At 42.0% G+C, this 27,041-nt stretch overlaps 1 protein-coding gene across 3 annotated transcripts in view; it reads right to left on the bottom strand.

Moving 5' to 3' along the window:
• The window catches only part of SLC26A4 (solute carrier family 26 member 4), a 52,055-nt gene extending 25,756 nt beyond the window's left edge, over positions 1-26,299 (bottom strand). Inside the window, exons 1-8 of one of the 3 annotated variants that reach the window (XM_086696950.1) lie at positions 26,154-26,299; positions 25,222-25,388; positions 23,100-23,239; positions 14,895-15,005; positions 13,096-13,280; positions 11,910-12,074; positions 3,566-3,718; positions 2,793-2,875 (exon numbers count right to left, since the gene is read on the bottom strand). In XM_086696950.1, coding sequence (XP_086553076.1) covers positions 2,793-2,875; positions 3,566-3,718; positions 11,910-12,074; positions 13,096-13,280; positions 14,895-15,005; positions 23,100-23,239; positions 25,222-25,385 — 1,001 coding nt within the window. In that variant the 5' untranslated portion in view covers positions 25,386-25,388; positions 26,154-26,299. Of the gene's footprint in view, positions 1-2,792; positions 2,876-3,565; positions 3,719-11,909; positions 12,075-13,095; positions 13,281-14,894; positions 15,006-23,099; positions 23,240-25,221; positions 25,389-25,502; positions 25,823-25,852; positions 26,096-26,153 lie in introns of those variants that run through there. The other 2 variants (XM_086696949.1, XM_025929746.2) reach the window with 2 other exon arrangements.
• Positions 26,300-27,041: the final 742 nt, after the last annotated feature.

Here is a 27,041-nt window from a genome sequence, read left to right as displayed (position 1 = left end):
AGTTGGACACTTAACTGACTGAGCCACCCAGGTGCCCCCTGAGTTTCCTTTAATAGGGAACTACATTTCCCCCCCTCTAATTAGAGAGAAGTGCTAAAACAGAAATAAGATTGTTATAGAAAACCATAGAAATTTAGAGCTGCTAATATCCTAATATTATCCAAATTAATATCCTAATCTAATATCCTAGAAATTTTTGAATCTACTTCTCTCCTTTTGTTGACAAGGGAACTGAGGCTCAGAAAAGTGAAATGACTTGCTCAAGGTCATTTAGAAGGGTCCAGGTAATGTTGATTTCCTTTGTACCAAGATCTGTCTGGTTCTCTGCCTCTGTAGGCTTTTTTTCTCCCTACAGGCGAGGTTACTTCCAGACTCCTTTCCTCCCACATCCCATCCTGACCCACATGTAGGCTTGGGAATGGATATTGTATGTAGAAATATGGGATGTTCGAAACCCTGATCCAGCCCTTGAGTGACCCGGCATCACACCTCCACTTGTCTAGACATAAGCTTGGACCTTATTTTTTAAAACCAGGCTTCTGACTCGTTCCTGAGACCCAACCAACCCTCCTTCAGGTAATTAGGTCTGTTGGGATAACTTTCCAGTCCTGCAAAGAGTTCCATTTTGATTGCAACCTGATGCCCACTGCCTGCCTGGCTGCCTACTTCTCCAATTCCAGATCTTTCTACCAGGTCCTTGATTCCCCAAGGTCACAATGTTCAGGGACTTGAAATCAAAGAACCCAAATGCTGGCTCTATCACTCTGTAAGTAACTCTCTGACTTTGGGCATATTATTTAAACTTACAAAGTCCCAGTTTCTTTAGCTATCAAATGGGAACTATATACTCTTCTCATAAGGTTATTGGAAGGAGTAAAGGAAGTATGGTATGTGTAAGTAATTAGTACCTACGCACATAGTGGGTACTCAGTAAATGTGGGGAGACCCTAAATCTGCCATGCACCTGCCATGCTTTTGTAGTGCCTTGCAGGATCTTAGCAGTGGCAATTTTCTGCCCCAAGTCGCTCACTTGGGGCCCTGGCTGGACATCTTCTACTGACTTCTTGAGTAATCTTTCCCCTAGCTCCTGCCCCCTTCAGTGGCCCTGTTGGGCTGCAGCAAACTACACCAGGTGGTCTGTCAGAGGAGTCAACATGACTCAACTCAAGGGTCAAGGGGGCTAGAGAGATCCACTTCAGGAGGACAGCAGTCAGGAAAGCCCTGGACAGGGCCAGAAAGGAGGACTGAGGGAAGCAAAAACGAGTTCCTCAAACCTATTCATGGAACATGCATTTATGGCACAGGGCATTTGCTGTGGACCGCCTCTAAGTGTTACATCTTAGGAAGCCTGACAAAAAGGATCCATTAAAATATATGTCTTATGTAGTTGTTTTATAACCACTCAAATCATGAAAATACTGTAAGACCGCAAATAGCCACATTACATCTTTTATCACAAAATGTCTTCCAGCATCAGGATTCATTACCAAAACATTGGTCATAAGAATCACTTGATGAAACACCTTTGGAAAGTAATTAAAAAAAAAAAAAAATGGGTGGTGGGGAGCACCTGGGTGGCTCAGTCGATTAAGCGTCCAACTCTTTTTTTTTTTTTTATTTTTTTTAACGTTTTTATTTATTTTTGAGACAGAGAGAGACAGAGCATGAATGGGGGAGGGTCAGAGAGAGAGGGAGACACAGAATCTGAAACAGGCTCCAGGCTCTGAGAAGTCAGCACAGAGCCCGACGCGGGGCTCGAACTCACGGACCGCGAGATCATGACCCGAGCCGAAGTCGGACGCTTAACCGACTGAGCCACCCAGGAGCCCCAAGTGTCCAACTCTTGATTTCGGCTCAGGTCCTGATCTCGAGGTTTGTGAGTTCGAGCCCCACGGATCCTCTGTCCCCCCCTTTCTCTGCCCCTCCCCCACTCGTTCTCATTCTCTCTCTCTCTCGCTCACTCTTTCTCTCTCTCAAAATAAATAATAAGAAAGGGAAACTAGTACTTGTTGCCTATCTAACAGTAAGACTGGTCATAATTGCTAGAAGTTAGTGTTTCCAATCTAATAAACCTTTGGGCCTCCTTTTTAATGCCATATGATAAAATTACAGCAAAGTGTACTGGGCCATTCAGTGCATCTTCTGAGACATCTCGTTGGCGTAGCAGAATAAGTTCGAGTTAAGAATTCAGCACTGGTCATTGCCCTTTTTTTTATAGGAGCCTCCGCCCCCTGCCCTCTGTCACCCATCTAGACGGTGACAGAAGTGGACAAAGGAACTCTGCTCTTTACTCTTCTAACTCACCGAACTATCAAACATATATAAACCTTCCCTTGAAGATAATGAGTTTTATTCATGGGAACAAGTGACATAATTATTATTTAAGATTGATTAAACTAAATGGTAGAGAAGTTAAGCCAGATGTCCCTTATTCCTTAAACAGATTGTTCTCAGTGTAATAAACGTTACTAACCATGATTCTATTTATATCATATTGCAATTCTACATATGAGCTTAAATCAGGAGTCTGGTGGTAACTGTACATGTCCTGCCATATTTTAAGAAAATGAAGAAAAGGACAGAAGGTATGGGAGCTGCTTTGAAACAAATGGCTTAAACTTTATTGACACACACACTGACAGTTTGCACAACTGGGTGTTTCTTTAAGATCACACACAAAGAAGACTATTGAGGGAGCACCAATGAAATGAGGCTTATAATAAAAGGTTTCCTTTAAATAGAAAATTCTGACTTAATATATTAGTATTGCCTAAGAGGAAGTCCGCACTCACCCCCGTGGGATGGATTTAACAATGCCAGCATTGTAATTTTTTTCCAGGTTGGCTCCATATGAAATGGCTGTAGCAATTATTGTCTGAAAATAAAACAAAAGAGGTTAAAAAAAACCTCCATGTTTTAACAACTCCTTTTTTATTTTTATTTTTTGTCTCCTCATTGGGAAGTCTTCCCTGTTGGCTTCTTTCTTTCTTTCCTTCTTTCCTTCTTTCTTTCTTCTTTCTTTCTTTCTTTCTTTCTTTCTTTCTTTCTTTCTTTCTTTCTTTCTTTCTTTCTTTCTTCTTTTATCCAAGTATAATTAACATATGGTGTTATATTAGTTTCAGGTGTACAATATCATGGTTCAACTTTTCTATACTTCACATCGTGCTGGTCAAGATAAGAGTGTTCTTATTTTCCCCTTTATCGATTTTACCCATCCCCCCCCCCCACCAGTTTGTTCTCTGTATTTAAGATTCCAGGGGGTTTTTTTTGGTTTGTATTTTTCTTTGTTTGTTCATTTGTTTTGTTTCTTAAATTCCACATAGTGTTTGTCTTTCTCTGACTGACTTATTTCACTTACCTTATACTCTCTAGCTCCATCCATGTTGTTGCAAATGGCAGGATCTCATTCTTTTTTATGGCTCAGTAATATTCCATTGTCATATATACATATATTACTTGATATGTAGATATATAGATATACATACTACAATATCATATATATATTACAACTTCTTTCTCGTCAAACCAATTAATGCTGAATTTTCTAATTACATGTTTTACTTACCACAATTACTTCTATAGGAATAGGGACTGGAATTTTGTGCTTAAATCGATCATTTACTTCCTTAACTGCCATACAGATGATAATGGTGAGTAATCCAGCAATAAAATCAGCAAGATTGGTGTGGCCAATATTTTGAAACATCTCAATCAGAGTCTGTAAAAAGAAAATAATTTTATATTCTTCCCATGTGAAAAATCATATCATCATCGAAAGCACTTAAGAATTTCACATAAAATCATAAAAATGTGTTGGCTAACACAGAGACCATTAAAAACAGCCAGTATTTGATATATATGTACCAAGTTATTAGTGATGGTTAATTGGGGTGGTAAAACCATGGGTGATGTCTACCTTTTAATTTTTATCTGCATTTTTTACAATAAAATGAGATGTTTTAAAAGAAAAAAATCATTATATGTTGAATTTTATTTGCATAAAAGTTTTAATGTTTATTGACTTATTTTGAGAGAGAGAGAGAGAGAGAGAGAGAGAGAGAGAGAGAGAGAATCCCAAACAGGCTCCATGCAGGGCTCGAACTTACAAACTGTGAGATCATGACCTGAGCCAAAATCCAGAGTCAGACGCTTAACCAACTGAGCCACCCAGGTGCCCCACTTGCAGAAAAGTTTTTAAAGTTTATATCTTAAAGTGGTTTTACAGGGGCTGTTAAGTGACCTAATTTCACAATGTTGATGTGGTATTATTGAGACTAAAAACTGATAAACCCAAAAGTCCCAATTAGCCAGTATTTTAGCTAAAACTCTTCCCAAACCTGAATTATATGGGTGGTAATAAAAATACCTGAATACTTCATATGTAGATACATAGGATTGATCCATTCTTCATGGCAGAGAAAAGCTACTGAATTGATATATAGTTCAAATATAATTTTTTTGGAAATTAATTTGGTACTTAGTTGAAACTTGAACTGAAATGACTTTAAAAACACAACTCTTTCCAAGTGCACAGATAAGCCACCTCAAGAAAAAGCTAGTTAACTCCAAGAAAAAGCTAGTTTTGTTTTGTAAATAGGAGGTTTCTGGGAATCAAGGAAGATTAGCAAGGGAGAATCCCAGGGAAGAACACTAATACCTTTGTTCCGGCAGCTTGTTCCGGCAGGAAGGTATTCTTTAATTCTTTGAGACAAATAATCTCTCATTGAAGGTTACTTTTTTCGAATGGTCCTTTTATAGGTGTATTTTATATGAAAATAAAGGAATGGAGCATCTGATCATTTATAACGTATTTGTTACTTAATTTTATAGGTAAGCTATATTTAAAATAATTATACTGGGGCGCCTGGGTGGCGCAGTCGGTTAAGCGTCCGACTTCAGCCAGGTCACGATCTCGCGGTCCGTGAGTTCGAGCCCCGCGTCAGGCTCTGGGCTGATGGCTCGGAGCCTGGAGCCTGTTTCCGATTCTGTGTCTCCCTCTCTCTCTGCCCCTCCCCTGTTCATGCTCTGTCTCTCTCTGTCCCAAAAATAAATTAAAAAGTTGAAAAAAAATTTTTTAATAATTATAATGACAATCCAGTAACAATTATGTATAATAAACATTAAGTGATCTAACAGTCATTTTGCTAGCAACTCCAACTCTCTGGAGAACATTCAAGAGTAAGGAAATGAGGGGAGACGCTTTCATGCCGGCAAAATACATCCACCAAGTCCTTGAACTAGAGTTCAAGCAGGAAGCCCCTTGGACTTTCACTCAGAGTATTTTTGCTCTTGCTTTAAACCCATATACCAACAAATTTACGTTGCCTTCCAGAGTCAGTGAAAATTGCTAGAGGCAGATACACTGATGGCAAACGATGAAGCCAGTGATAGCCCGGTGAAAAAGAGAAAATGGAGGAGTACCACAAGCAGACACAATAACTCAGGAATTTAGGGCATCTGTCCTAGGAGCTAACAGTCCTACATGCCTCAGAGTCATGATGGCATTGCGTCTGGCCCTTCACATCATCAACTGTCTTTCTTTCGTCTTCTTTTTTTATTCTCAAGTTAGCTAACATACAGTGTAGTCTTGGCTTCAGGAGTAGAACCCAGTGATTCATCACTGACGTATAACACCCAGTGCTCATCCCAACAAGTGCCCTCCTGAATGCCCATCACCCATTCAGCCCATCCCCTCCACCTATCTCCCCTCCAGCAACCCTCTGTTTGTTCTCTGTATTTACGAGTCTCCTATGGTTTGCCTCTTTCTCTGTTTATATCTTATTTTTCCTTCACTTCCCCTATGATCACCTGTTAAGTTTCTCAAATTCCACATCATCAATTTTCTGATGACAAGCCTCATTAATTCACAAGCTAGATACAATATTTCACTTAACTGTCTACACAATAAAGGTTTAGTTTCAACTCAAGAGGGGAAAATTCAAACTTAAAAACAATCAGATAACTACCCCAGTCATAGAAACATTTTCACCTTACAAAAATTATCACTCTTGGATTCCCATTTAATCTATGAGAGTCACTTAGATCTTTGAATAAAAAGCACTTCTAGCGTATTAAAAATGTAATATGAGTCACAAAAAACAAAATCAGTTTATATTATACAATTGCGTTAAACAAGCATATAAACATATGAGTTGCATATATATGAGTTATTTCTTCCAAAAAATGTTTCAATAAAAAGTTTAGTCTACATGGAAATAAAATTCACCCAAATAAACTGAAGTAGTCAGATTGTATTCAAAGACAATAGAAACGAGACTCTAAGAAAGTACTAAAAACTAATTCTAATTTAGATTACTATGGAAATACTTATTAAATTTGTTTAAAAGCTGGATACACATATAAATCCACCTTTCAACCTAATATTCTGAATAGTTCAAATCATAATAATAATCATTTCCGTGATGGAAAATATTATACTATTTTCCTACCATGCTCAGAGAATTTTAGGACCATTTCACTTAGATAATTTCTTCCTTCTTTGCCTAGCATTACCTTGGGGTATGAAGCCAGAAGAAAAAAATATATACCTGATATTACATATGAAGAAGTTTGTCAGTTAACTTTTGGTGCCAAATTTGTTTTTAATTCATCTTTATAAATATAACAAACCCGTCATAATCACCCCCTTGTAGTCAGGTATTTCCTCCTACCAGAAACAACTTTTGCTCATATGTAGATCAACCCTTAGAGCTTCAAGTGTTCTTTCCTTATTATAATGGCTTGATTTTTATAAAACGGAACAGATTCAGAATAGTGAATCTGCTCAAGCTTAATGGTGGCTTTCAACACCCTCATCATCTGGGCAGAACTTTTCAGTGTGGTCTTTCTCCTCATTAGAGGAATAAAGGAGGAGGTAGGCATCACTTTAGTAAGCAAGCAGAAACTCTTCCTTTGTCTATTGAGACAAGCCATTCAAAGTGAATGGTACGAAAATATACTCTTTTTTTTTTATATAGAGTTGTTCAAAGTTTATTTATTTTGAGAGAGAAAGAGAGAGAGAGAGAATGTATGCAAGCAGGGGAGGGGCAGAAAGAGAGGGAGAAAGAGAATCCTAAGCAGGCTCTGTGCAGGCTCCATGCTGTTAGTGCAGAGCCTGAGGCAGGGCTCCATCCCATGAACTGTGAGATCCTGACCTAAGCTGAAATCAAGATTCAGCTGCTCAACTGACTGAGCCACCCAGGAGCCCCAATATACTCACTCTTAAATGTGCTATGTGATTTGCTTACACAATTGAGTAGCTACATAGTGGGATGAGAAGTATTATTAATTCTGAATTCCACTAGCATCCTTTCATTCCCCCTTCTGCATCCTATATTCAGTGTCTCTGGCATTTGCTAATTAAAGTTTTAGTTTTTCATACTGTCCCAATATTTCCTCCTCCAATTCTTTGAATTAATCACCTTATTTCTTGGGAGGAGTTGGGGAAGGGAAACAATCCAAAGTACAACCTTATAACAAAAGGGATGTTAAGTTACTACATGCCAAGGAAATTATCTTACAACAATCTTCCAAATTTTCCTGGACGGAATCCATGACTACTCTGCATTTGTTGAAGGGTTCTTTCACAAATGATTGCTGCCAGTAATGTCATAAGTGAAATTGTCTGTTCAGGTACTGAGTGGTTCATTCAACTCTTATGCAACCCTTTCCAAATCTGCTGATCCTTTCTTTTCAGAAGAGCAAGCTTAGAGACATGATCACACAGGGAAGATTGAGATATATTCATCCAACCTGAGTGGCCTGGAGGAATTCTCTCAAAATTCTATGATATACTCTAACCTGAGACTTCAAGAATAATGTTCAACAGAACATAAGTCACATAATAATCATGTCTGGTTTAAAACAATTTTTGACCTTATTCTAGTATGTCTTGGTACTTTTGTCCATGTCTCAAAGTGGGGTCATTTGCAACAAGCTTCATCTTAAACATAGTCCTAGGAAAGACACAAAGAAATGGAAAGACATACCATGTTTGTGGGTTGGAAGAACGAATACTGTTAAAATGTCTGTACTACCCAAAGCCATATATATACATTTAATGCAATCCCTAACAAAATACCAACAGTATTTTTCACAGAACTGGAACAAAACAATCCTAAAATTTGTATGGAACCACAAAAGACGCTGAATAGCCAAGGCAATCTTGAAAAAGGAAGAAAAAACTATAGGTATCACAATACCGGGGCTTTATACTACAAAACTATAGTAATCAAAACAACATGGTACTGGGGCACCTGGGTGGCTCAGTGAAGCATCTGACTTTTGATCTCAGCTCAGGTCTTGATCTCAGGGTCGTGGGTTCAAGTACCAGCATGGTACTGGAATAAAAACAGACACATAGAGCAGTGGAACAGAATAGAAAACCCAGAAATAAACCCACAATTAAACGATCAATTAATCTTTGTCTAAGTAGAAAGGAATCTACAATGAGAAAAACAGTCTCTTCAACAAATGGTGTTTGGAAAACTGGACAGCAACGTGCAAAAAATGAAACTGGGCCTCTTTCTTATACCATATACAAAAATAAATTCAAAATGGATGAAAGACCTAAATGGGAGACTTGAAACCATAAAAGTACTAGAAGAGAACCCAGGCAGTAATTTCTGACATCAGCCATAGCCACATTTTTCTAAATGTCTCCTGAGGTGAGGGAAATAAAAGCAAAAATAAAGTATTGGGACTACAAAAAAAAAAAAAAAAGTTTCTGCACAGCAAATGAAACAATCAACAGAAATGAAAGACAACCTACTAAATGAGAAGATATTTGCAAATGACATATCCAATAAAGCATTAGTACCCGAAATATATAAATTTAAAATATGGGAAGAATTTAAAAATTTAATTTAAAAATGGGCAGAAGACATGAACAGACAGATATTTCTCCAAAGAAGATACATGATAAGATGCTCAATATCACCCATCATCAGGGAAATGCAAATCAAAACCACAGTGAGATATCACGTCACACCTATTAGAATGACTAAGATCAAAGAAACAACAAATGTTGGCAAGGATGTGGAGAGAAAGGAACTCTCATGCAATGTTGGTTGTAATGCAAACTGGTGCAGCCACTGTGGAAAACAATATGGAGTTTCCCCTGAAAGTTAAAAATAGTATTACCCTATGATACAGTAATCACACTACTGGGTATTTACCCAAAAACCCCCACAAAAACACTAATTCAAAGGGATACATGCACCCCTGTGTTTATAGTGGCATTATTTACAATAGCCAAATTATGGAAGCAGCCCAAGTGTCCATGGACTGATGAATGGATAAAGAAGAGATGGTATATATACATACAACAGAATGTTACTCGGCCATAAAAAAGAATGAAATCTTGCCATTTGCAATGATATGAATGGAGCTAGAGAGAATAATGCTGAGCAAAATATGTTAAAGACAAATACCATGATTTCCCTCATATGTGGAATTTAAGAAACAAAACAGATGAGCAAAGGTCAAAAAAGAGAGAGACAAACCAAGAAACACATTCTTAACCGTACAGAACAAACTTACGGTTACAAGAGGGGATGCGGGTGGGGGAATGGGTAAAATAGGAGCTGGGGATTAAGGAGTGTACTTGTCATGATGAGCACGGGGCGATGTAGAGAATTATTGAATCACTACATTGTACACCTGAAACTAATATAACACTGTGTGTTAACTACACTGGAATTAAAATAAAAACTTAAAAAATAAAACGTAAAACATAGTCCTAGAAGACAGGAAGAACTATTTCATTCTCCTGTTGGCGAGGTCCCCCAGTGGCCAGGGAACCAGGTTAACCGTAGGCCTGAGCCTCCTGTGATCTGTGTGGAGGCAGCCCAAAAAATGTTCACGAAGAGGTGAGTACACTCAGTAAGGGGTCTCTTGGTGGATTCAGGGGTCAGTGGATTCATATAGGGAGAAACTAGTTCCTAGCACATAGGAGGTGGTCAATAAATATTTATTGAATAGATGAACTGTATGAATGACAATGAAGGAATAAATGAATGAACAGCAGGCAGGAAACGTGGGAACGCAAGGAAAAGCAAGATGTGCCAGGGACTGCAAATGCAAAGGAGCCTGTCAGAGAAAGGGACTCAGAAGCTTTCAAATGAACCAAGGACGTGGTTGCAAAAAAAGCAACAATGACAAAAAACAGCCTGTGTTAACAGTCTGGGTCCTTGAGAAGCGAACACTAAGCTCCAGGAGGTCTAATCACCATAAAAATAATGATAACAGTAATAGCAACAACAATAATGGTAATAATAACAATAATAATAATTTACTGAACTCTTCCTAAGAGCCAGGTATTGTGCTAAGTGCTTTACACAGATTTTCCTTTATTCCTCACAATGCTAAGAGGCAGCTACTATTATTATTCCCATTTTACAACTGAGGACACTGAGGTGTATAGGATGTTAAATTTAACATGCCCCAAATCACGTGGGTAGTAAGTAGGCAGTGGAACCAAGATTCCAGCTCAAGTCTACTGAAGTTCAAAGTCCCTGATTTTTTTAAAAATTTGTTTAATGTTTATTTATTTTTGAAAGAGAGAGAAAGAGAGTGAGCATGGGAGGGGTAGAGAGAGAGGGAGACACAGAATCTGAAGCAGGCTCTGGGCTCTGAGCTGTCAGCACAGAGCCCGACACGGGGCTTGAGCTCAAGAGCTGTGAGATCATGACCTGAGCCGAAGTCAGCCGCCCAACCGACTGAGCCACCCAGGCACCCCCAATAGTCCCTGATTAATCACTGGGTTATACTATCTCCTCTACCTACTCCCACTGCTTAGCACAGTACCCGGCTTATAATAGGCACTTGGCAGTATTGGTTGAATGTATAGAGAACGTGGGATTATGACACTGTTGTGAAATCGAGCAAATTCCTGACCACATCACTAATTTTTTGCATATGAACACATGGCCTTACATTGTTTTAGAAGCTAATACGTGGGTCAGTAAAGGACTGAAACCCCATTCTCAAGGCTAGCACATTTATTTGGCATAGTATCATCCTCCCCAAGCTAGAATGACATCATGTTACTATCATTATCATTTTTCAAGCATCAATAGCATGCTTTATATAGAACACAGATTTAGATCCAAGAACTTTTTCAAATCTAATTAGTGTGATCTACATCCTTCTTTTGCATCTCTTTTGCATGTTGATCACCTCCGATTCTGATGTTCCTTTTCATCTATAATTGCTGAGACATTTACATTATGCATTTTATGGACTCTCACAGTTAAAAAGGGCTTTAGAGCTACAGCTCCAGTCATTTCGTTTTACAAATAAAAAAAGAAGCCTTGAAATGTGAAATAATAATTTCAACTAACTACTTTTTTTGAGTACTTGTTAATGCTTCAGCCTCTGGGCAAAGTGCTTCTCTTACACCCTTATTTAACTTAATTATGAATACAGATATTGTTACTAATTCTATTTGGCAGAGAAGGAAACTGAGGTATGGTGATTTGCTCATATAACTAATATATACAAGAGTCAGGATATTAATCCAGGATCCAGCTCTAAACCTGAGCTTTCAGCCACTATCCCCCATGATGTGCCTACGGCCACTCAACTTATCAGAGGCCACTTGGAAACTGGAACTCAAGTCTGTGGCATCCCACACCAGACTTCACTTCACTATACCACTTTGTTTTCCTTCATATTTTTAAGTGCAGTGACACTTGTGGAACCATTTTGACCAGTTGAGAACGATGCTTTGTAAAATCTGCCGTCTTCAATGTTACTCCTGATTCTATTGCTTTCTTTCAGAGAAGAATGTTTTCAATGGCTGCCCAAAGTATGGCATGGAGGAACATATGCTCTCCAGACTCAGGGTACAGAGGAAAAGAACAGATTTTTCTCCGTGAGCCATCTCCGGAGTAAAAAGCCACACTTACATAGATAATGGAGAGAACGCCATTATAGTTTTTGGTCGAAACGTTGAGAACGATCTTCAGCTGTGAGACGAGCACTTGGAAGGCAGCAGCTGTTGTGAATCCGCCAACCAAAGGATCTGCCAAGTACCTCACTATGAATCCGATCTGCAAAGCTCCAAATATCAACTAGTATGAGAAGGAAAGAAGTTAAAGTTTGCCTGGAAGAAGGACCAATTCTCTTGAACTATTAACAAATTAAACCCAACACCATTTGGGGTGTCTGGGTGGCTCAGTTGGTTGAGCATCCGACGTCCACTTAGGTCATGATCTCACGGTCGTGAGTTCAAGCCCCACGTTAGGCTCTGAGCTGACATCCCAGAGCCTGGAGCCTGCTTCCAATTCTGTGTGTCTCTCTCTGCCCCTCCCCACTCATGCTCTGTTTCTCTCACACAAATAAATAAACATTAAAAAAAAATAAAAATAAACTTAACACCAGTTAAAACTCTGGTAACCTGCTGATAACAACAAATACTTGTAGGAAGCAAATCTGGATTTCCCAATGCCCCTCCTCCACCCTAAAATTTGAAAACTGTGGTAACATGAACCTTGAAGTGTTTCTGGATATGTAATGTGTAAAAGCAAAAATCATGGGACTTATTCCTCTGACTTTCAGATCCCATGGCTCTGCTCACTGGGACACTTTTTGCTCCTTTGTGCATTCTGTATTCTTCCCTTCCCTCATTCTCATTATAATCACACATGGGGCACCTGGGTGGTTCAGGCAGTTGAGCTTCTGACTTGGGCTCAGGTCATGATCTCGTGGTTTGTGAGCTTGAGCACCATGTCGGGCTCTGTGCTGACAGCTCAGAACCCGCTTTGGATTCTCTGTCCCCCTCTCTTTGCCTCTCTCTCTCTCTCTCAAAAATAAATATTAAAAAAAATTTTTAATTAAAAAAAATAATCACACATGTTCTGATTTTTTTTTCTGTCTCTAACTTTGATAATACCTGAGCCCTAATCAGGGGGTCTTGCTGACTATTTCAGCATCTGACCTAAAACAGTAGAAGTTAAAAAATAACTTTGGGGGGGGGGCTCCAATAAATCTCTCTGTTGTGCTTTTAAATGAATCTTTAAGTCCACATGCTTTACACTCAGTTATTTCAAATAAAAATCATGCCAATTTACATTTTACTTGTCATCCCATTACCTGTATGATGCCAACCAGAAGAGTAAGGGTGCTTGCAATCAATACTCTTGTTGCGTCTCTAGCCTCAGAGTCTATCACGGTGGCATTGAGTGCAGTGCCATTACTGCTGGATATGCGAAAGTGTTCGTCGGGGGCCATGCTCAGAACAACAGATCCCACCATTAAACTGACCACAGGGAAAGGCCCTGGGGAAGAAAGGCTCTATCAGTTAGTAATTATTCATCATACATGTTTAGGTTCAACAACATGTCTACATAGGATTAGAAAGATGTGTGAAATTATTAGCTGTGGTTGGGAAAATATTGCTTCTGCACAAAAGAAGCCCCCAAAACACATGCTTCAAGGCATTCGTGACCCAGAAATGAGCAAGAGAGACATGTAGATAGGCAATTGTAAAATAGCATTTCGGATGCTTTGTGAATACTCAGGGGGGTTGTCTAACCAGTCTTTGTGCGGTCTTCGTGTGAACTGGGGTAGGGGTGGGGGAGTTTCCTGGCAGAGGTGGCCAACAAGCTGGATCCTTATTTGTTTCATCTTACTTATTCCATATAAGCTCATTCCCTAGAGCATCCGGTGTCCTGATCCCTGCGGAGCTGAGTACCTTGATCCATATCACAGGGTCCCAATTAGGGTAAAGAAACAGCAAAGAGAGTACACTGTTTCTCTTTTTCTCTTTTCAAAACAAATTATTTTTTCATATCAAATGCCAGTCTAGAAGATTCTATGTTTTAAAAGTATTCCTTTTCTCCCATTCACTTCTGATGTTTTTATCCATGATGATGATCCTATCCTTTCATCATGGAAGGCTTTAACAGTTGGGAGGGCTCAGTATCAAAATCCAGTAACCTGGAGTGTCTAAATGGATAGAATACCAAAGAGAAAAAATACAGCTTCTATGTTCCTCACACTGTCAAGCATTTGATACTGATAGATTCTCCCAGGTGAGGAAGTGTTCTCAATCAATAACCTCTTCCTGATCTCCTTCCGTAGACAAGGCAATATGCTAGACACTGGGGACAATACAACTAAGGACAAGGATATGGGTTGGAGATACAGTAGATGGTTGTATGTGTTTCAAGAGGACTGTCCAGGTAGACATGTCTAGCCAGCAGATGGATGTAGGCGCAAAATTATCTCAAGTATAAATGTCAAAGTCACAAAATAGCATTAAGACATTCATTTACTAGAACATTCTAGCAAAAGAGAATTCAAATTTTAGGAACAGCAGAAAATAAGCCTATTTTGAGCCATACCAAGAAGGAAAGCCAAGCTTAGTTTCTAAATAGTTTTGGCACAACTTTGCTGGTCTTCCAGTATTAGTGACTTAAAATGAGTATAGTTTTTAATGAAATGATGAATATGGATTTGATGAACATTATTTAGTAAATGATAAGTTAGTCTAGTAAAACAGGAGGTTTGAAGACCTCTTGAAGATATTTTTTCCTTGTCATTTTCTATTTTGGAAGAGAGCACTTTCTAAATATGGAGTCAAATTTATTACATTAAGAAAATGAAAATATGCTAGAATTTGAAGGTAGGCTGCCATTTTGACCAATCTCTCAATTTTCTCCTCTTTATAAAAAAAAAAAAAAAAAGTTAAGTATAAACTTAATACTGAAGAGATGGTACTTTGAAAGCTAAGAACCACTGCGTCATTGAATAGGAAAAGCAGGCAAAGCACTGAAGGCCTATTTTCCCGGAAAACATTATTAACAAAGATATGGAAGCATAATACACATACTAGAGCCGAAACACGTTAAACGTGAATAAATATAATTGTAGTATATGCTTATAATTACCAACTGAGATGTGTCTTGATGTTCCAAAGATAAAATATGTTAGGATAGGGAAAAAAGCAGAGTAGAGACCATATCCGACAGGAACGGCAGCCAGGAGAGCATACGCCATGCCTGAAAGTACATCCAAAATGATTAAATTCACCAACAAAAGTTATGGTATTATTTCTACTGTGCAAAGAAAGACCTTTTCAAAGATAGCCCCACTTTGCAGCTTGCCCAGAGTGGTCTCCTTATGTTGCCTACAGTCTGAGGCTATGCAAGGATGCAGAACACGGTCTAAATCAGCTGAAATAATGATGGTGTCCACACAACGCCTGTGTAAATAAATTGAATTGACAGGTAATCCAAATTACCCAGTGATCAGACGAGTGGAAAAAAGAAGTCAAAGCAGTTGGTTAACATTGTTATCAATTCAGTCAGGGAAATACAAATCAAAACCACACTGAGATACCACCTCACGCCAGTCAGGGTGGCTACAATGAACAAATCGGGAAACAACAGATGTTGGTGAGGATGTGGAGAAAGGGGAACCCTTTAGCGCTGTTGGTCCCCTTTTGCGCAGCTGGTGGGAATGCAAACCGGTGCAGGCCCTCTGGAAAACAGCATGGAGGTTCCTCAAAATATGAAAAATAGAACTACCCAACGGTCCAGCAATTGCACTACTAGGTGTTTATCCAAAAGACACAAAAGTGCTGATTCAAAGGGGCACGTGCACCCCAATGTTTATATCAGCACTATCAACAAGAGCCAACTTATAGAAAGAGCCCAAAGGTCCCTTGACTGATGAATGGATAAAGAAGATGTGGTGTGTGTATATATATATAGAGAGAGAGAGAGGGAGAGAGAGAGAGAGAGAGTATTACTTGGCAATCAAAAAGAATGAAATCTTACCATTTGCAACAGCATGGAGGGAACTAGAGTGTATTAGGCTAAGCGAAATAAGTCAGTCAGAGAAAGACAAATATCATATGATTTTACTCATATGTGTAATTTAAGACACAAAACAGATGAACATTGGGGAAGGGAAGGAAAAATAAGATAAAAACAGAGAGGGAAACAAGCCATAAGAGACTCTTTAATTTAGAGAACAAACAGAGGGTTGCCGGAGGGTTGTTGGGCGGGGGGAAGGGCTAAATGGGTGATGGGCCTTAATAAGGGCATTTGTTGGGATGAGCCCTGGGTATTGTATGTAAGTGATGAATCAGTGAATTCTACTCCTGAGACATTATTACACTATATGTTAACTAACTTGGATTTAACTAAAATAAAAAAAATTTGTAATTTCATCAATTCGGTCCAAAGGCTCAGACCAGTTTTGCACATAGATATTTTGTGTGAATGCAGTGTTTCTCTGTGTTCAGAGGGACATAAGCATTGTTGCACTGCCCTTTCCACCTTTCTTGTTAACAGAAGTTAGGTCCAAACAAAGAAAAATATGGCAATTATACACAGCAGCAGGCAAGAAAACTCTGCGAGGTTTCCTCCGCTAAGCTGTCTGTCCCAGGAAGCCTCTGGGCCCATGTATTGCGGTATGGAGAAATCTCAACTTCTCTGTGTACATGGGAATTGGAAGACCATGATGATGAGTTCTTTTCCCTGGTTAAGTACTTCTTAGGTAGTCAGCACATCTTACTTAAATTACTTTCTCACATTTCACTCACTTACAGTGAGAGAAAATCAAGCCCTTTGATCACTGGGCCCTTAACAAAGGATTACATTTAGAGCAGTTAAAAAAACAAAAGGCGAAAACAACCTAAATATCCTGGCTCACAACTGCCCCATGTTAGCTACTGAATGAATGTCTCAAAATGGAAAAGTTAACTAAATTATACTTTGCATACTGTAATTCTATCACATGAAATTGATGTGATATGTAGAAATACATTTCCTAACATGGAGATATGTAAAGAACAAAGAAAAAGCGAAGAAAAAGCAGGATTCAAAATCGTGGTAAGCATGCCTGCTCCCCCTTTTATAAAAGTAAACATGCATGCTGCATGCACAAAAAAATTCTCAAAAGATTTTAAATAATATACTAAGTCATTTCGATATTCAAAGACTATATAATATAATAAATACCCATGTATTCACCATCTGGCTTAAGAAATAAATTGCCAGTGGGGCACCTGGCTGGCTCAGCTGGTACAGGGAATGACTCTTGATCTCAGGGTTGCGGGTTTGAGCCCCACATTGGGTGCAGAGATTACTTAAAATCTTGAGGGAAAGAAAGAAAGAGAGAAAGAAAGAAAGAAAGAAAGAAAGAAAGAAAGAAAGAAAGAAAGAAAGAAAGAAAGAAAGAAAGAAAGAAGGAAAGAAGGAAGGAAGGAAGGAAGGAAGGAAGGAAGGAAGGAAGGAAGGAAGGAAGGAAGGAAGGAAGGGAGAAATCGCCAGTAAAGTTACAACTCTATATACTTTTCCTCCATCACATCCTCCTTCCTCCCTCTATCCCTTGAAGGCAACCACTATCCAAAATGTAGTGCTTATCATTCTGGCATTTCTTTATTCTTTTACATAGATATGCATTTGTGTGTCTAGTAGGACATTTACTAAAATATTAATGGGTTTTCTACATGGTAGGATCAAAGGAGACTTATAGTTTGTGGAAGAGGTATTTTTTTCATGTCTTTATATGTATTTTCTAGTTTCCTACAATAAACATTCACACATTCATTCAACAACAATTGATTATGTACCTACCATGTGCCAGCACTATTCTAGATCTGGGAGTGGACAAAAGAAAGTATCTGCCCTTACAGAATTTGCATTCTAGAATAATCTGTATGCAATCATTTTAATACATGAATTACAGCAAGAAATGGCAATAATCACTCATCCAAAGAAAATGGAGTAGAATGGTGGCTCCACAAAGGGAAGAAGGAGCAGGAGATAAAAACAACCTACTTTCTATGACTTTTTCCAAGTCTTTCTCAAGCTTCACTTCCCTACACTGGGCTCTGCAGTGTTTACAGGCCTGACAAAATAGGGACTTTTTCTGTTTTCATACAGTGTCCTACTTAGGGACAACCGCTACCCAAATATATTGTAATCAGCTTTATTACAAAGGAATTTGGTGCCACAATTTTGAAATCACACCATTTGTAAAGAAATCGAAGCCATCGGTTTAAGCTGTGGAATCTCTGTGCTGGGGGCCCTCATGTGCAGGATGGTGGCCTATGTCGACAATGGTGGTACTAACAAATGTTTGCAAGCATCTAGAAGGCAAAGTAGAAACTGGAGAGCAGTCTCCCCATAGTTGGGAATGAAGATAGCCCTAAAATGCCTGCATTGATCTTTTGCTGGCTGGTGAGAATTTTTTTTATAACAAAAGTCAAAAAGATCCCATTATCCTTCTCAACAAGCGGTTTCTCAGTAAGTTGAGCCTGACCTCTCTGATGAGTTACTCTCCCACTCCTCGGCCATCCAGCCAGTGATGTGTCACGGACCGAGCCACCACTAGACACAATGGCACCCCCTCTGAAATCTGTTTTGAGTTCTCTCTCCCAAAACACATCCTAGGCTTTCAGCTCACCTACTCCAGAATCGTTGTTGCAACATTTCTGTGTCCTCATCTGTGTCCTCATGAGGCTTCAAAATCCACTCTCTCCCTCTCTTTGGTGCCCTCCTGTCTTCTCTTGCCTCCTGTCCATGTAATTTTGCAAACACTCCGAACTCCCTTGCTTCTCTCTCTCACCTTCCCTTTTCTTGTCTCGTAAAACCCCAGTCTGGTTGAATCCAAACATCCACCTTTTGGGTGACATTTGAGCATTTGAGTGGCTAGAGAAGCTGGACCAGAGACCAGATAATTTGCATTTGGGCTGACCCATCTCAAGGGAGATATGTGAACAGGAGCCCCATGTGGGGACTCCGGACTGCCTGGCGGCCCAACTCCACATCTTTGTTCTGAGCAAGACTCAAACCTCCCAAAGTTTCCTCAAACTGCTGCCCTCCCCCTTCTGCACGCAGACATGGTTCAGACATGAATCTCAGACTCCACCCAAAACACAGAATCCATAAAGAGATGCTCTGAATTTGCTTTTCACCATAATTTCAAACCCCTCTACACTTGCACCATTTTTTCTTTCTTCCTTTAAAAATGGAGGAGATCTCCCCCTTGTCTTTAAGGAGCAACCCTCCTACTTCTGTCCTTGAGCCCCATTCACATTCACCCCTTCTCACCACTTTTAGTTTCTCCTCCACCTGTTGGGCCATCAATGCCTTTCTCTACAAGGATATTCCCACTAGTTCCCAAATATGTTCTAGTATCTCTTCTAGGAAAAGAAAATGAAATCTTCCCTCATTCTACCTCCATCTCAAAATAGTTACAGCTATTTTTCTACTCTGGGTCACAGCAAACCTTCTCAAAAGCATTGCCTGTGCCCCACCTTTAAGCTCTCCCCTGAAGAGTATTTGACACTATTGCCCCTCTGTCCTTTTTTTTTTTTTTTTTTAACGTTTATTCATTTTTGAGAGACAGAGAAAGACAGAGCTCAAGTGGGGGGAGGGCAGAGAGAGAGGGAGACACAGAATCCGAAGCAGGCTCCAGGCTCCGGGCTGTCAGCACAGAGCCCGATGTGGGGCTCGAACCCACGAATCATGAGATCATGACCTGAGCCGAAGTCGGACGCTCAACTGACTGAGCCACCCAGGTGCCCCTGCCCCTCTGTCCTTTTAAAAACAACCTCCCCTCTTGGCTTCTGACCCCACATCTCTCCAATTCTTTCTCTCCAACCTCCTGAGCCTCCTTATGTTTCCTTGTGGCCCCACCCCCCTTATCTTTCTGACCTCTGGATGGTCCAGCCATCTTCTCTTCCATCTGTCCCTTCTCCCTGGGTTGTCTCAGGCATTCCCACTCTTTTATATTTTTTTAAAGTTGATTTATCTATTTATTTTGAGAGAGAGAGAGAGAGAGAGAGAGAGAGGCAGAGAGAGAATCCCAAGCAGGCTCCCCACCCCCACAGCAGTCAGCACAGAGCCTGAACCCCACAAACCGTGAGACCATGACCCAAGCTGAAATCAAGAAATTAAGGGATGGAGGTTAAACCCACTGAGCCACCCAGGTGCCCCGCCTCTATTTTAAAGATCACCTCTACAGCGATGCTTTCCTGATTTTTCTGTCTAGCTCAGACATCTCCTCTGCTCTTCACACTTGAAGTAGCTCCAACTCAATATTTAGCATTTCCACTTAGAGATCTCACCTACATCTCAAACTTAGCATGTCCAAAAGGACACTCTTCACTTTCCATCCCAAACTGCTCCTCAGCCAGCCTTTGCCATTGTAATAAGTGACATAACCATCTACCCAGTTGCTCAAGCCAACAACCTTGGAGCCACCTGTGATTTTCATCACACTAAATCCATCAGTAGACATCAGCAACTGCTGCTCCAAAATATATTTCAAATCTGTGTGGATCTCTCCATCTCCTGCCGATCTGGTTCCAGCTGACACACCTGTCCTCCAGGCTGGGAGGGGTGAGGCAAGCCAGGTGCCTGAGGCACAATACTTAAGGAAGCCTTCTGAGAGTCAGTGCCTCACTGTCTCATCCTAATCCCAGCCCTGCCCAACCTTATCTCATTCAGTTCACCAGCCGCCACCCCTCACGGCACCCACCCACACTAGAATTCTTGAAAATACTGAACTCCTTTTGGCCTTGGGCCTTTGTTTGGTAAACTCTCCCTTCTGCTCTTGTCATGACAGTCTCTTCATCCTCTGGGTCTCTGACTGAATTTCACCTAATCAGTACGGACTTCCTTGACCATTCTATCTAAAATAAACACTCCAGCGGCGCCTGGGTGGCTGAGTTGGTAGAGTGTCCAACTCTTGATTTCAGCTCAGGTCAGAATCTCAGGGTCATGGGATCGGGCCCCGCGTCCGAGTGGGGAGCATGCTTAAGATTCTCTCTCTCCCTCTGTCCCTCTTCTCCACTTGTTCTCTCTCTCTCTCAAAATAAAGAAATAAACACTCCCTCTTCAAAGTAGTCCATATTACAGAGTATTTAGTCCAACACAATGGATTATATCTATCACAATCTGTAATTACTTTTCTTTTTATCTTTTTATTTATTTAATTAATCCCTCTGTCTACATTCAAAAAGAACTCCATGAAGTCAGTATCTGTGCCTGTCAATAAACCATTTAATCCTCATGGCTGAACACCTGGCATCTGGAATTGGTTTTTAAATGTCATTAAGTGAAGGATGAATGAATGCATGAATGAACCAGGTTAGCCTCCCAAAAATCTCACCTTACAATGATAATTTTATAAAAATAAAAAAGATTTAATGGATTTCTCACCTATGGAAAAGGAGTTAATAATAGTTTTTGTGAGGATTAAATAAGATAATTGGCCAAAGCCAGCCTAGTGTCTGATACTTGATAGACAAAATTAAAAGTAGGGTTAATTCTTACAAGATACTTATCTATGAAAATTTGGGAGATATGGAAGTTGAAATATCATTTTTTGTATATAAAGATGATTCATTATCAGAAATGCAATTCAGTCCTCCTTTACCAAATGTTGCCATCTATTTTGTGCCAGCCTCCGTGCCAGGCACCAGCTACACAAACATCAACTTGATGGTCCCTGTCCCCCAGGAGTCACACAGAATTGCTCCGTCACAGCTGTTAAGAGTCCACAGTGCACATGCTCACGTGGCATCACCTAACTATGTACTGCCCAGCCCTACCTCCTCTCCCATCCTCCTTTGTGACTGAAAACATGGTTGGTCAGGACGGGGCTCCACACGAGGGGCACAGAACATCCTCCTCTGTGGAAATCTACCTGTCCTGCTCTGAGTAACCTTGAGAGCCTTATGGGCAAAGGTTGGTTCATGACATTGCTCAACGACTATTACTAACTTCTGAAATAGTCCATTTTCAAGCCATCTTTCTACACACATCCCTATCCCATTCTGCTTCCCATTATTTGGCAATCTCAGACTTAACCTTCCCAGAAGTTCTACTCTGACAGCTCAACCTCTAGGAAGCCATTCCCAATCCCCTAAGGCTGGGTTGTGAGCCTCTGTGCACGGTCACTTCTTAGGCCTTGTTGCCCTTGTCACAGCTCTTGTTGAATGGTTATTATCCACTTTCCTATTGGACCAAGAGCTCCTTGAAAGCAGGTGGTACACCTCATTCATGTCAGCATACCTAGGACTTGGAGCATATGAGGTGCCCCATAAAATTATAATAAATAAATGATACTTCTGTTTCCATGGTCCAGGACTTTGTAGAGTTGGGGGGACGGCAGAAGCAAGGCAATGGGGATGGGGGCCGAGAAGAATGCCCATACTGCTATTCACCAGCTATGCAACAGATTTCCAAGATGTTCATGGAAATATAGCATGAAGCCAGTTTAAAAACAAAACAAAACACCTCTGTTGAGACGTTTTGCCAGAGATTAAAATAAGGTGATGGATTAAAAAAAGGAAGGACAGAAAGAATGTTTATATATAACACTCCAGGCTAAAACACTTCGTTCACTTTCCCTTAAGCCATTAAAAAAATTTTTTTAATGTTTTACTTATTTTTGAGAGAAAGAGAGACAGAGCACAAGTGGGGGGAGGGCCAGAGAGAGAGGGAGACACAGAATCCGATGCAGACTCCAGGCTCTGAGCTGTTAGCACAGAGCCTGACGCAGGGGTCGAACCCACAAACCGTGAGATGCTGAGCTGAAGCCGGACGCTTAACAGACTGAGCCACCCAGGTGCCCCCCCTTAAGCCACTTTCAAATTGCAGGTCAAGGCCCATGTGTGGGATGCAAAATAATTTAATGGACTGCAATCATCATTTAAAAAATATAAGCAGAATAGAACAGGACAGAATAAAAACTATCAGAGCACATCACTTGTGGTGGGAGTAAATAACTATTTCACGAAACTTGAGATATGTGTGTGTGCAGATCACGATGTAATGTATATTTCTTACTGTGAGTTGTGGTCAATAGAGATTGGGAAGCTACTGCTTAGATGCTAGGACTCTAGTTGAAGCCATGCGGCTAGAGAAGCAGTAGGGTTTCCCAGGAAGAGAACTCTAAGGAAGAGGAGAAAAGAGGCGAATCTATCCACTAAGGGGCTCTAGAGGAAAGACGAAGATCTTGAAGGGTAAGCAAACATTGGGTACAGACCCCTGGGAGTCAGGAGGGAGTTACGAACTGCTGCTGGAGACTGTAACTCTCGATCACATGGGAGCCAATTCACCAACACTTACCTTGCAGGGTGCCCACCAGGCCAGTACTAACTCCCGAGATGATGTCACTAAGCAGCCATTCCTTGATTCGGTACTTGGGGAGCCAGTCCAGGATGGGCAAGAGAGTCTTCAACACAGCCAGGCCTCTCTTTCTCGAACAACTGTCAAAGGGCAAGAAAATGGAGTTTCTAGTCCCATCTCTGCCATTACCAACGGCAAAGCACAACGTTTGAGCTGGACCCCGCTGATCTTTACAACCGTTTAGAAAAAGAGTAAGACTTGCATGGAAAATACTAAGCCTCAAGCGCTTACCATGCTTTTGCCAAGAACTCTATCTACTCTTTTAAATGCACTGTGCTAGAAAACACAGGATTAAGTGTCCCCTCCCCTCTCCCACCTTTGTAATCCTCTGAGAAAATATCCCTACACAAGGGCCCATTTTCTAGACCAGCCACAGATCGATCAATGTGGAGTCTCTAAGTGGAGATTAATTTTCAGACTTCTAACCCAGGCGCCTTCTACTACTTGTTTGTCTTTAAAGAAAAACAAACATGCTCTGTTTATTTTGGCGATGCAAGCTCGGAGCCAGTGTATACAAAAATCTTAACATGATAAATGTATATATTTTGCTGTACCTCGCTACTTAGTATTTTTTTTTTAATTCAGCATGCCATAGACAAAAGGAAACAAATATTAAGAGTGTATGGACACTTAACAGGAACCCATGGGGGAGGGGAAGGAAAAAAAAGAGAGAGAGAGATTAGAGTGGGAGAGAGCCAAAGCATAAGAGACTCTTAAAAACTGAGAACAAACTGAGAGCTGATGGGGGGGTGGCAGGGAGGGGAGGGTGGGTGATGGGCATTGAGGAGGGCACCTGCTGGGATGAGCACTGGGTGTTGTATGGAAACCTTTTGACAATAAATTTCATATATCAAAAAAAAAAAAACAAAAGAGTGTATGGACATTATTAGACTCTTCATTCAACTAAATTATTTCAATTATATTTATGAGACAATTGGAAATTTTGATGTTCTCCATATTAAGCAATCATTTTTTAGGTGTGATAAGGGAATTGTGGTTATTTTTTCTAAAGAGTCTTTAGAGATATATACTGAAATATATACAGATAAAAAGATACACTCTGTGGGATCAGCTTCAAAAAAAATGGAGTGGAGGCAAGTGGGTGGAAATAGAGCGTGGTTGTTGAATCTGGGTGGTGGGTAAAAAAAGGAAGGGGGGGCTTCATTATACTACTTTGTCTACTTTTATATGTGCTTATGTTCTGTAATAAAAGAGTTTTTAAAAATTTTTTTAACATTTATTTTTGAGAGACAGAGAGAGACAGAGCAGGAGCGGGGGAGGGGCAGAGAGAGAAGGAGACACAGAATCTGAAGCAGGCTGCAGGCTCTGAGCAAGCTGTCAGCACAGAGCCTGATGTGGGGGCTCGAACCCACAAACTGTAAGCTCATGACCTGAGCCGAAGTCGGATGCTCGACGGACTGAGACACCCAGGCACCCCTGTAATAAAAGATTTTTAAAAAGAAAGAGAATCTGGCAGCAGCTGACAGTTCTAGTTTTTGTTGGTGATATCTAATTATGGATGGCCTGTTTGGGTTTAGAAAGTGATGGAGGTCTCCCTGGGGGTCCCACTGCCTGACAGGAAAGAACTTGGAGCACGCTGTGCTCTCCTGGGTTCCTTCCGTGTCTCCGAGTGGCATCCTGCCTAGAGGAGCTTGGGGCTTTCAAGGACTCCTGGTCAGGTGATGGCTTTACCCATCATCTCTTTTTAATCGAGCCCCTTTCTTCACTGTTCTCAGCCTGGCCTTCACAAGAAGACCATAGGAACCCTGTGTACCCCCAAGCGCACTTCAGGTGTCTCCATGAGAGGAGGGAGGGGGGGAGAGAGAGAGAGAGAGAGAGAGAGAGAGAGAGAGAGAGAGAGAGAGATGGAGCTCTCGGAACACACTCTCCCCAGAGAGGACTTTCCGGGACTAGGGTCCATTCGGGCCGAGAATGATGGAGCCACCCTGCGACCAGGAAGGACAGCGATGCGGACGGTAGAAGCCGGGGCAACCCGGCAGGGCTGCGCGACATCCCACGCCCGGTCCGCGCGCCCACACGCCCGGCCCGCCGCGGCCGCTACCTGCAGCCCTTGGCCAGACTCTCCCGCAGCGTCTTGCGCTCCTGCAGGCGCCGCTCGTACTGCTGCTGGAAGGCGAGCTCGCTGTAGACCGGCCGCGACACCACGTAGCTGCAGCTGTACTCGGGGAGCGGTGGCGGCTCCAATCTGCTGCCGGGCGCTTCCATGACCTGCGAAGCGGAGGGCGAAGAGGAGGGACGAGATGGAGCGGGGCAGGAGGGAGAGGAGGCGAAGAGGAAGGGGCTGGAAAAGGCGACCGCCCGTTAGCTGTCACCCGGCCCCACCTGTTGCAGCCGATCCCGGAGCGCCCGGTCCGCGCTCTGCCGTCCTGGGCGCTACGGGCCGCCACCCCCGGGCGCTCACCACCCGCCTGCAGGGGGGCACGTGAGGACCTTCGGGTCCCGTCGCTTGCACCTGCCGCCCGGGGCTCGCAGACTCTGAAGGAAGTGAGGCCGGCCTTGGGGTCTTCCGGAGCCCGACCCAGTCCCCACCCGCGGGCAGCCAGGGCGCTGTCCGCGTCCTGAAATCTCCCCAAACCCGGGCTGGATCCGAAGCGTGTGCGGGGCTGGAAGGGGACTCTGTGAGCGCTCCTCTCTGGTCGCACCCGACCCAGGGCACGTCCCCAGGCGCGCACCTGGAGAGAAGCACTGGCCCCCGGGCCGGGCGTGGAAACCCTAGGCCACGTTTCCCGGGTCCCGAGGCTGCGTGCACTGCAGGCAAATTCCAGCAGCGGGTCGCCGTTCTCCTGGGGGCAGAACTTTAGGGAGGTGGGGCAGACCTCTTGCCTGTTTTCCTAGCTCCCTTCTCGCTCTCAGCTTCTCAGAAAGAAGGCTGTACTGCCCCCTGCCCGCCTGCTCCGTGCCCCCACGCTAGTCCCTTCCGCAGCTAGCGCTGCCTCCCGGGAGTGGAGCCAGAGCCGAGTCAGGCCAGCTCACCTGTTTCGGCTGGTGCCCCGCCCGCAATGCCCCCGGGACGGCCGCTCGGGTGCCTTTATAGCGCTCACAGAAGGCAGGGAGACGTTTTTTATTTATGGAGCAACAGAGACACCTTAGTCGAAAAGAGGAACACAAAGGCAGCGGTCTTTCCCCACCTATCTATCCTACCGGGAAAGAAATGCTACTCCTCCTGCCCTGTTCTTTCCCTTTCCCGAAGTGGGAGGCCAAGAATCGTACTGGTTGTCACCAGGATCCTCACTCACCTCCCAATTACTAACGCGGGCTGCGAGGTCAGGGGTGGGGGGGGGGTAGGGAAACTTGTTACAGGAGAGCAGAGCCCTGGGTGGAAAACAGGACTGCTGGGAGCCTTGACCTTGGCTCCTACCTTGTGTGAATCAAGAAGCACCACAGTCTGGCACACAGCTCTCCTACTGCCCTGGGGTGGAGAGGAGGAAAAGAGCAGTGGCCAGTTTTGTATTTAATAAATGCTCTGTATTTCTAGAAAGTGTTTCTTCAGAAGTAGTGAGTGGCTGATGGTTGTAGACGGTTCACAACTTAATCATACATTTTAGATACATTGTGTACACTCTTTTCTCTCTGTGTGTGCCCGTGTGTGTTACATTTCACAATCAAAATCAGGTGTCCAGGTGGCTCACTTTCTTACCCTGTCAACTGTTCGGTTCTATCTTTCTTCTCAGTCATCTGGGCAATCAGGGAAGGAATCAGCTGGACTAGACAGGAATGGAGACTAGAAAGAAGTGAGGGGAATAGGATCTACCCTACCTCAGCAGGCTTCTGTCTTCTGCTGGAATGAATCTTGCTAAAACTGACTAATGCAGGTGTAGATGAAAGATGGGAGAGTTTAGCAAACAGGTGGATTCTCGCCCT

This window comes from Puma concolor, chromosome A2 (assembly GCF_028749965.1).
Source record: "Puma concolor isolate L17-30 chromosome A2, mPumCon1.1.hap2, whole genome shotgun sequence".
In the NCBI taxonomy this organism is placed as follows: domain Eukaryota; kingdom Metazoa; phylum Chordata; class Mammalia; order Carnivora; family Felidae; genus Puma; species Puma concolor.
Note: the sequence above shows the minus strand (reverse complement) of the source record. Positions and strands in the feature narration are given on the sequence as shown.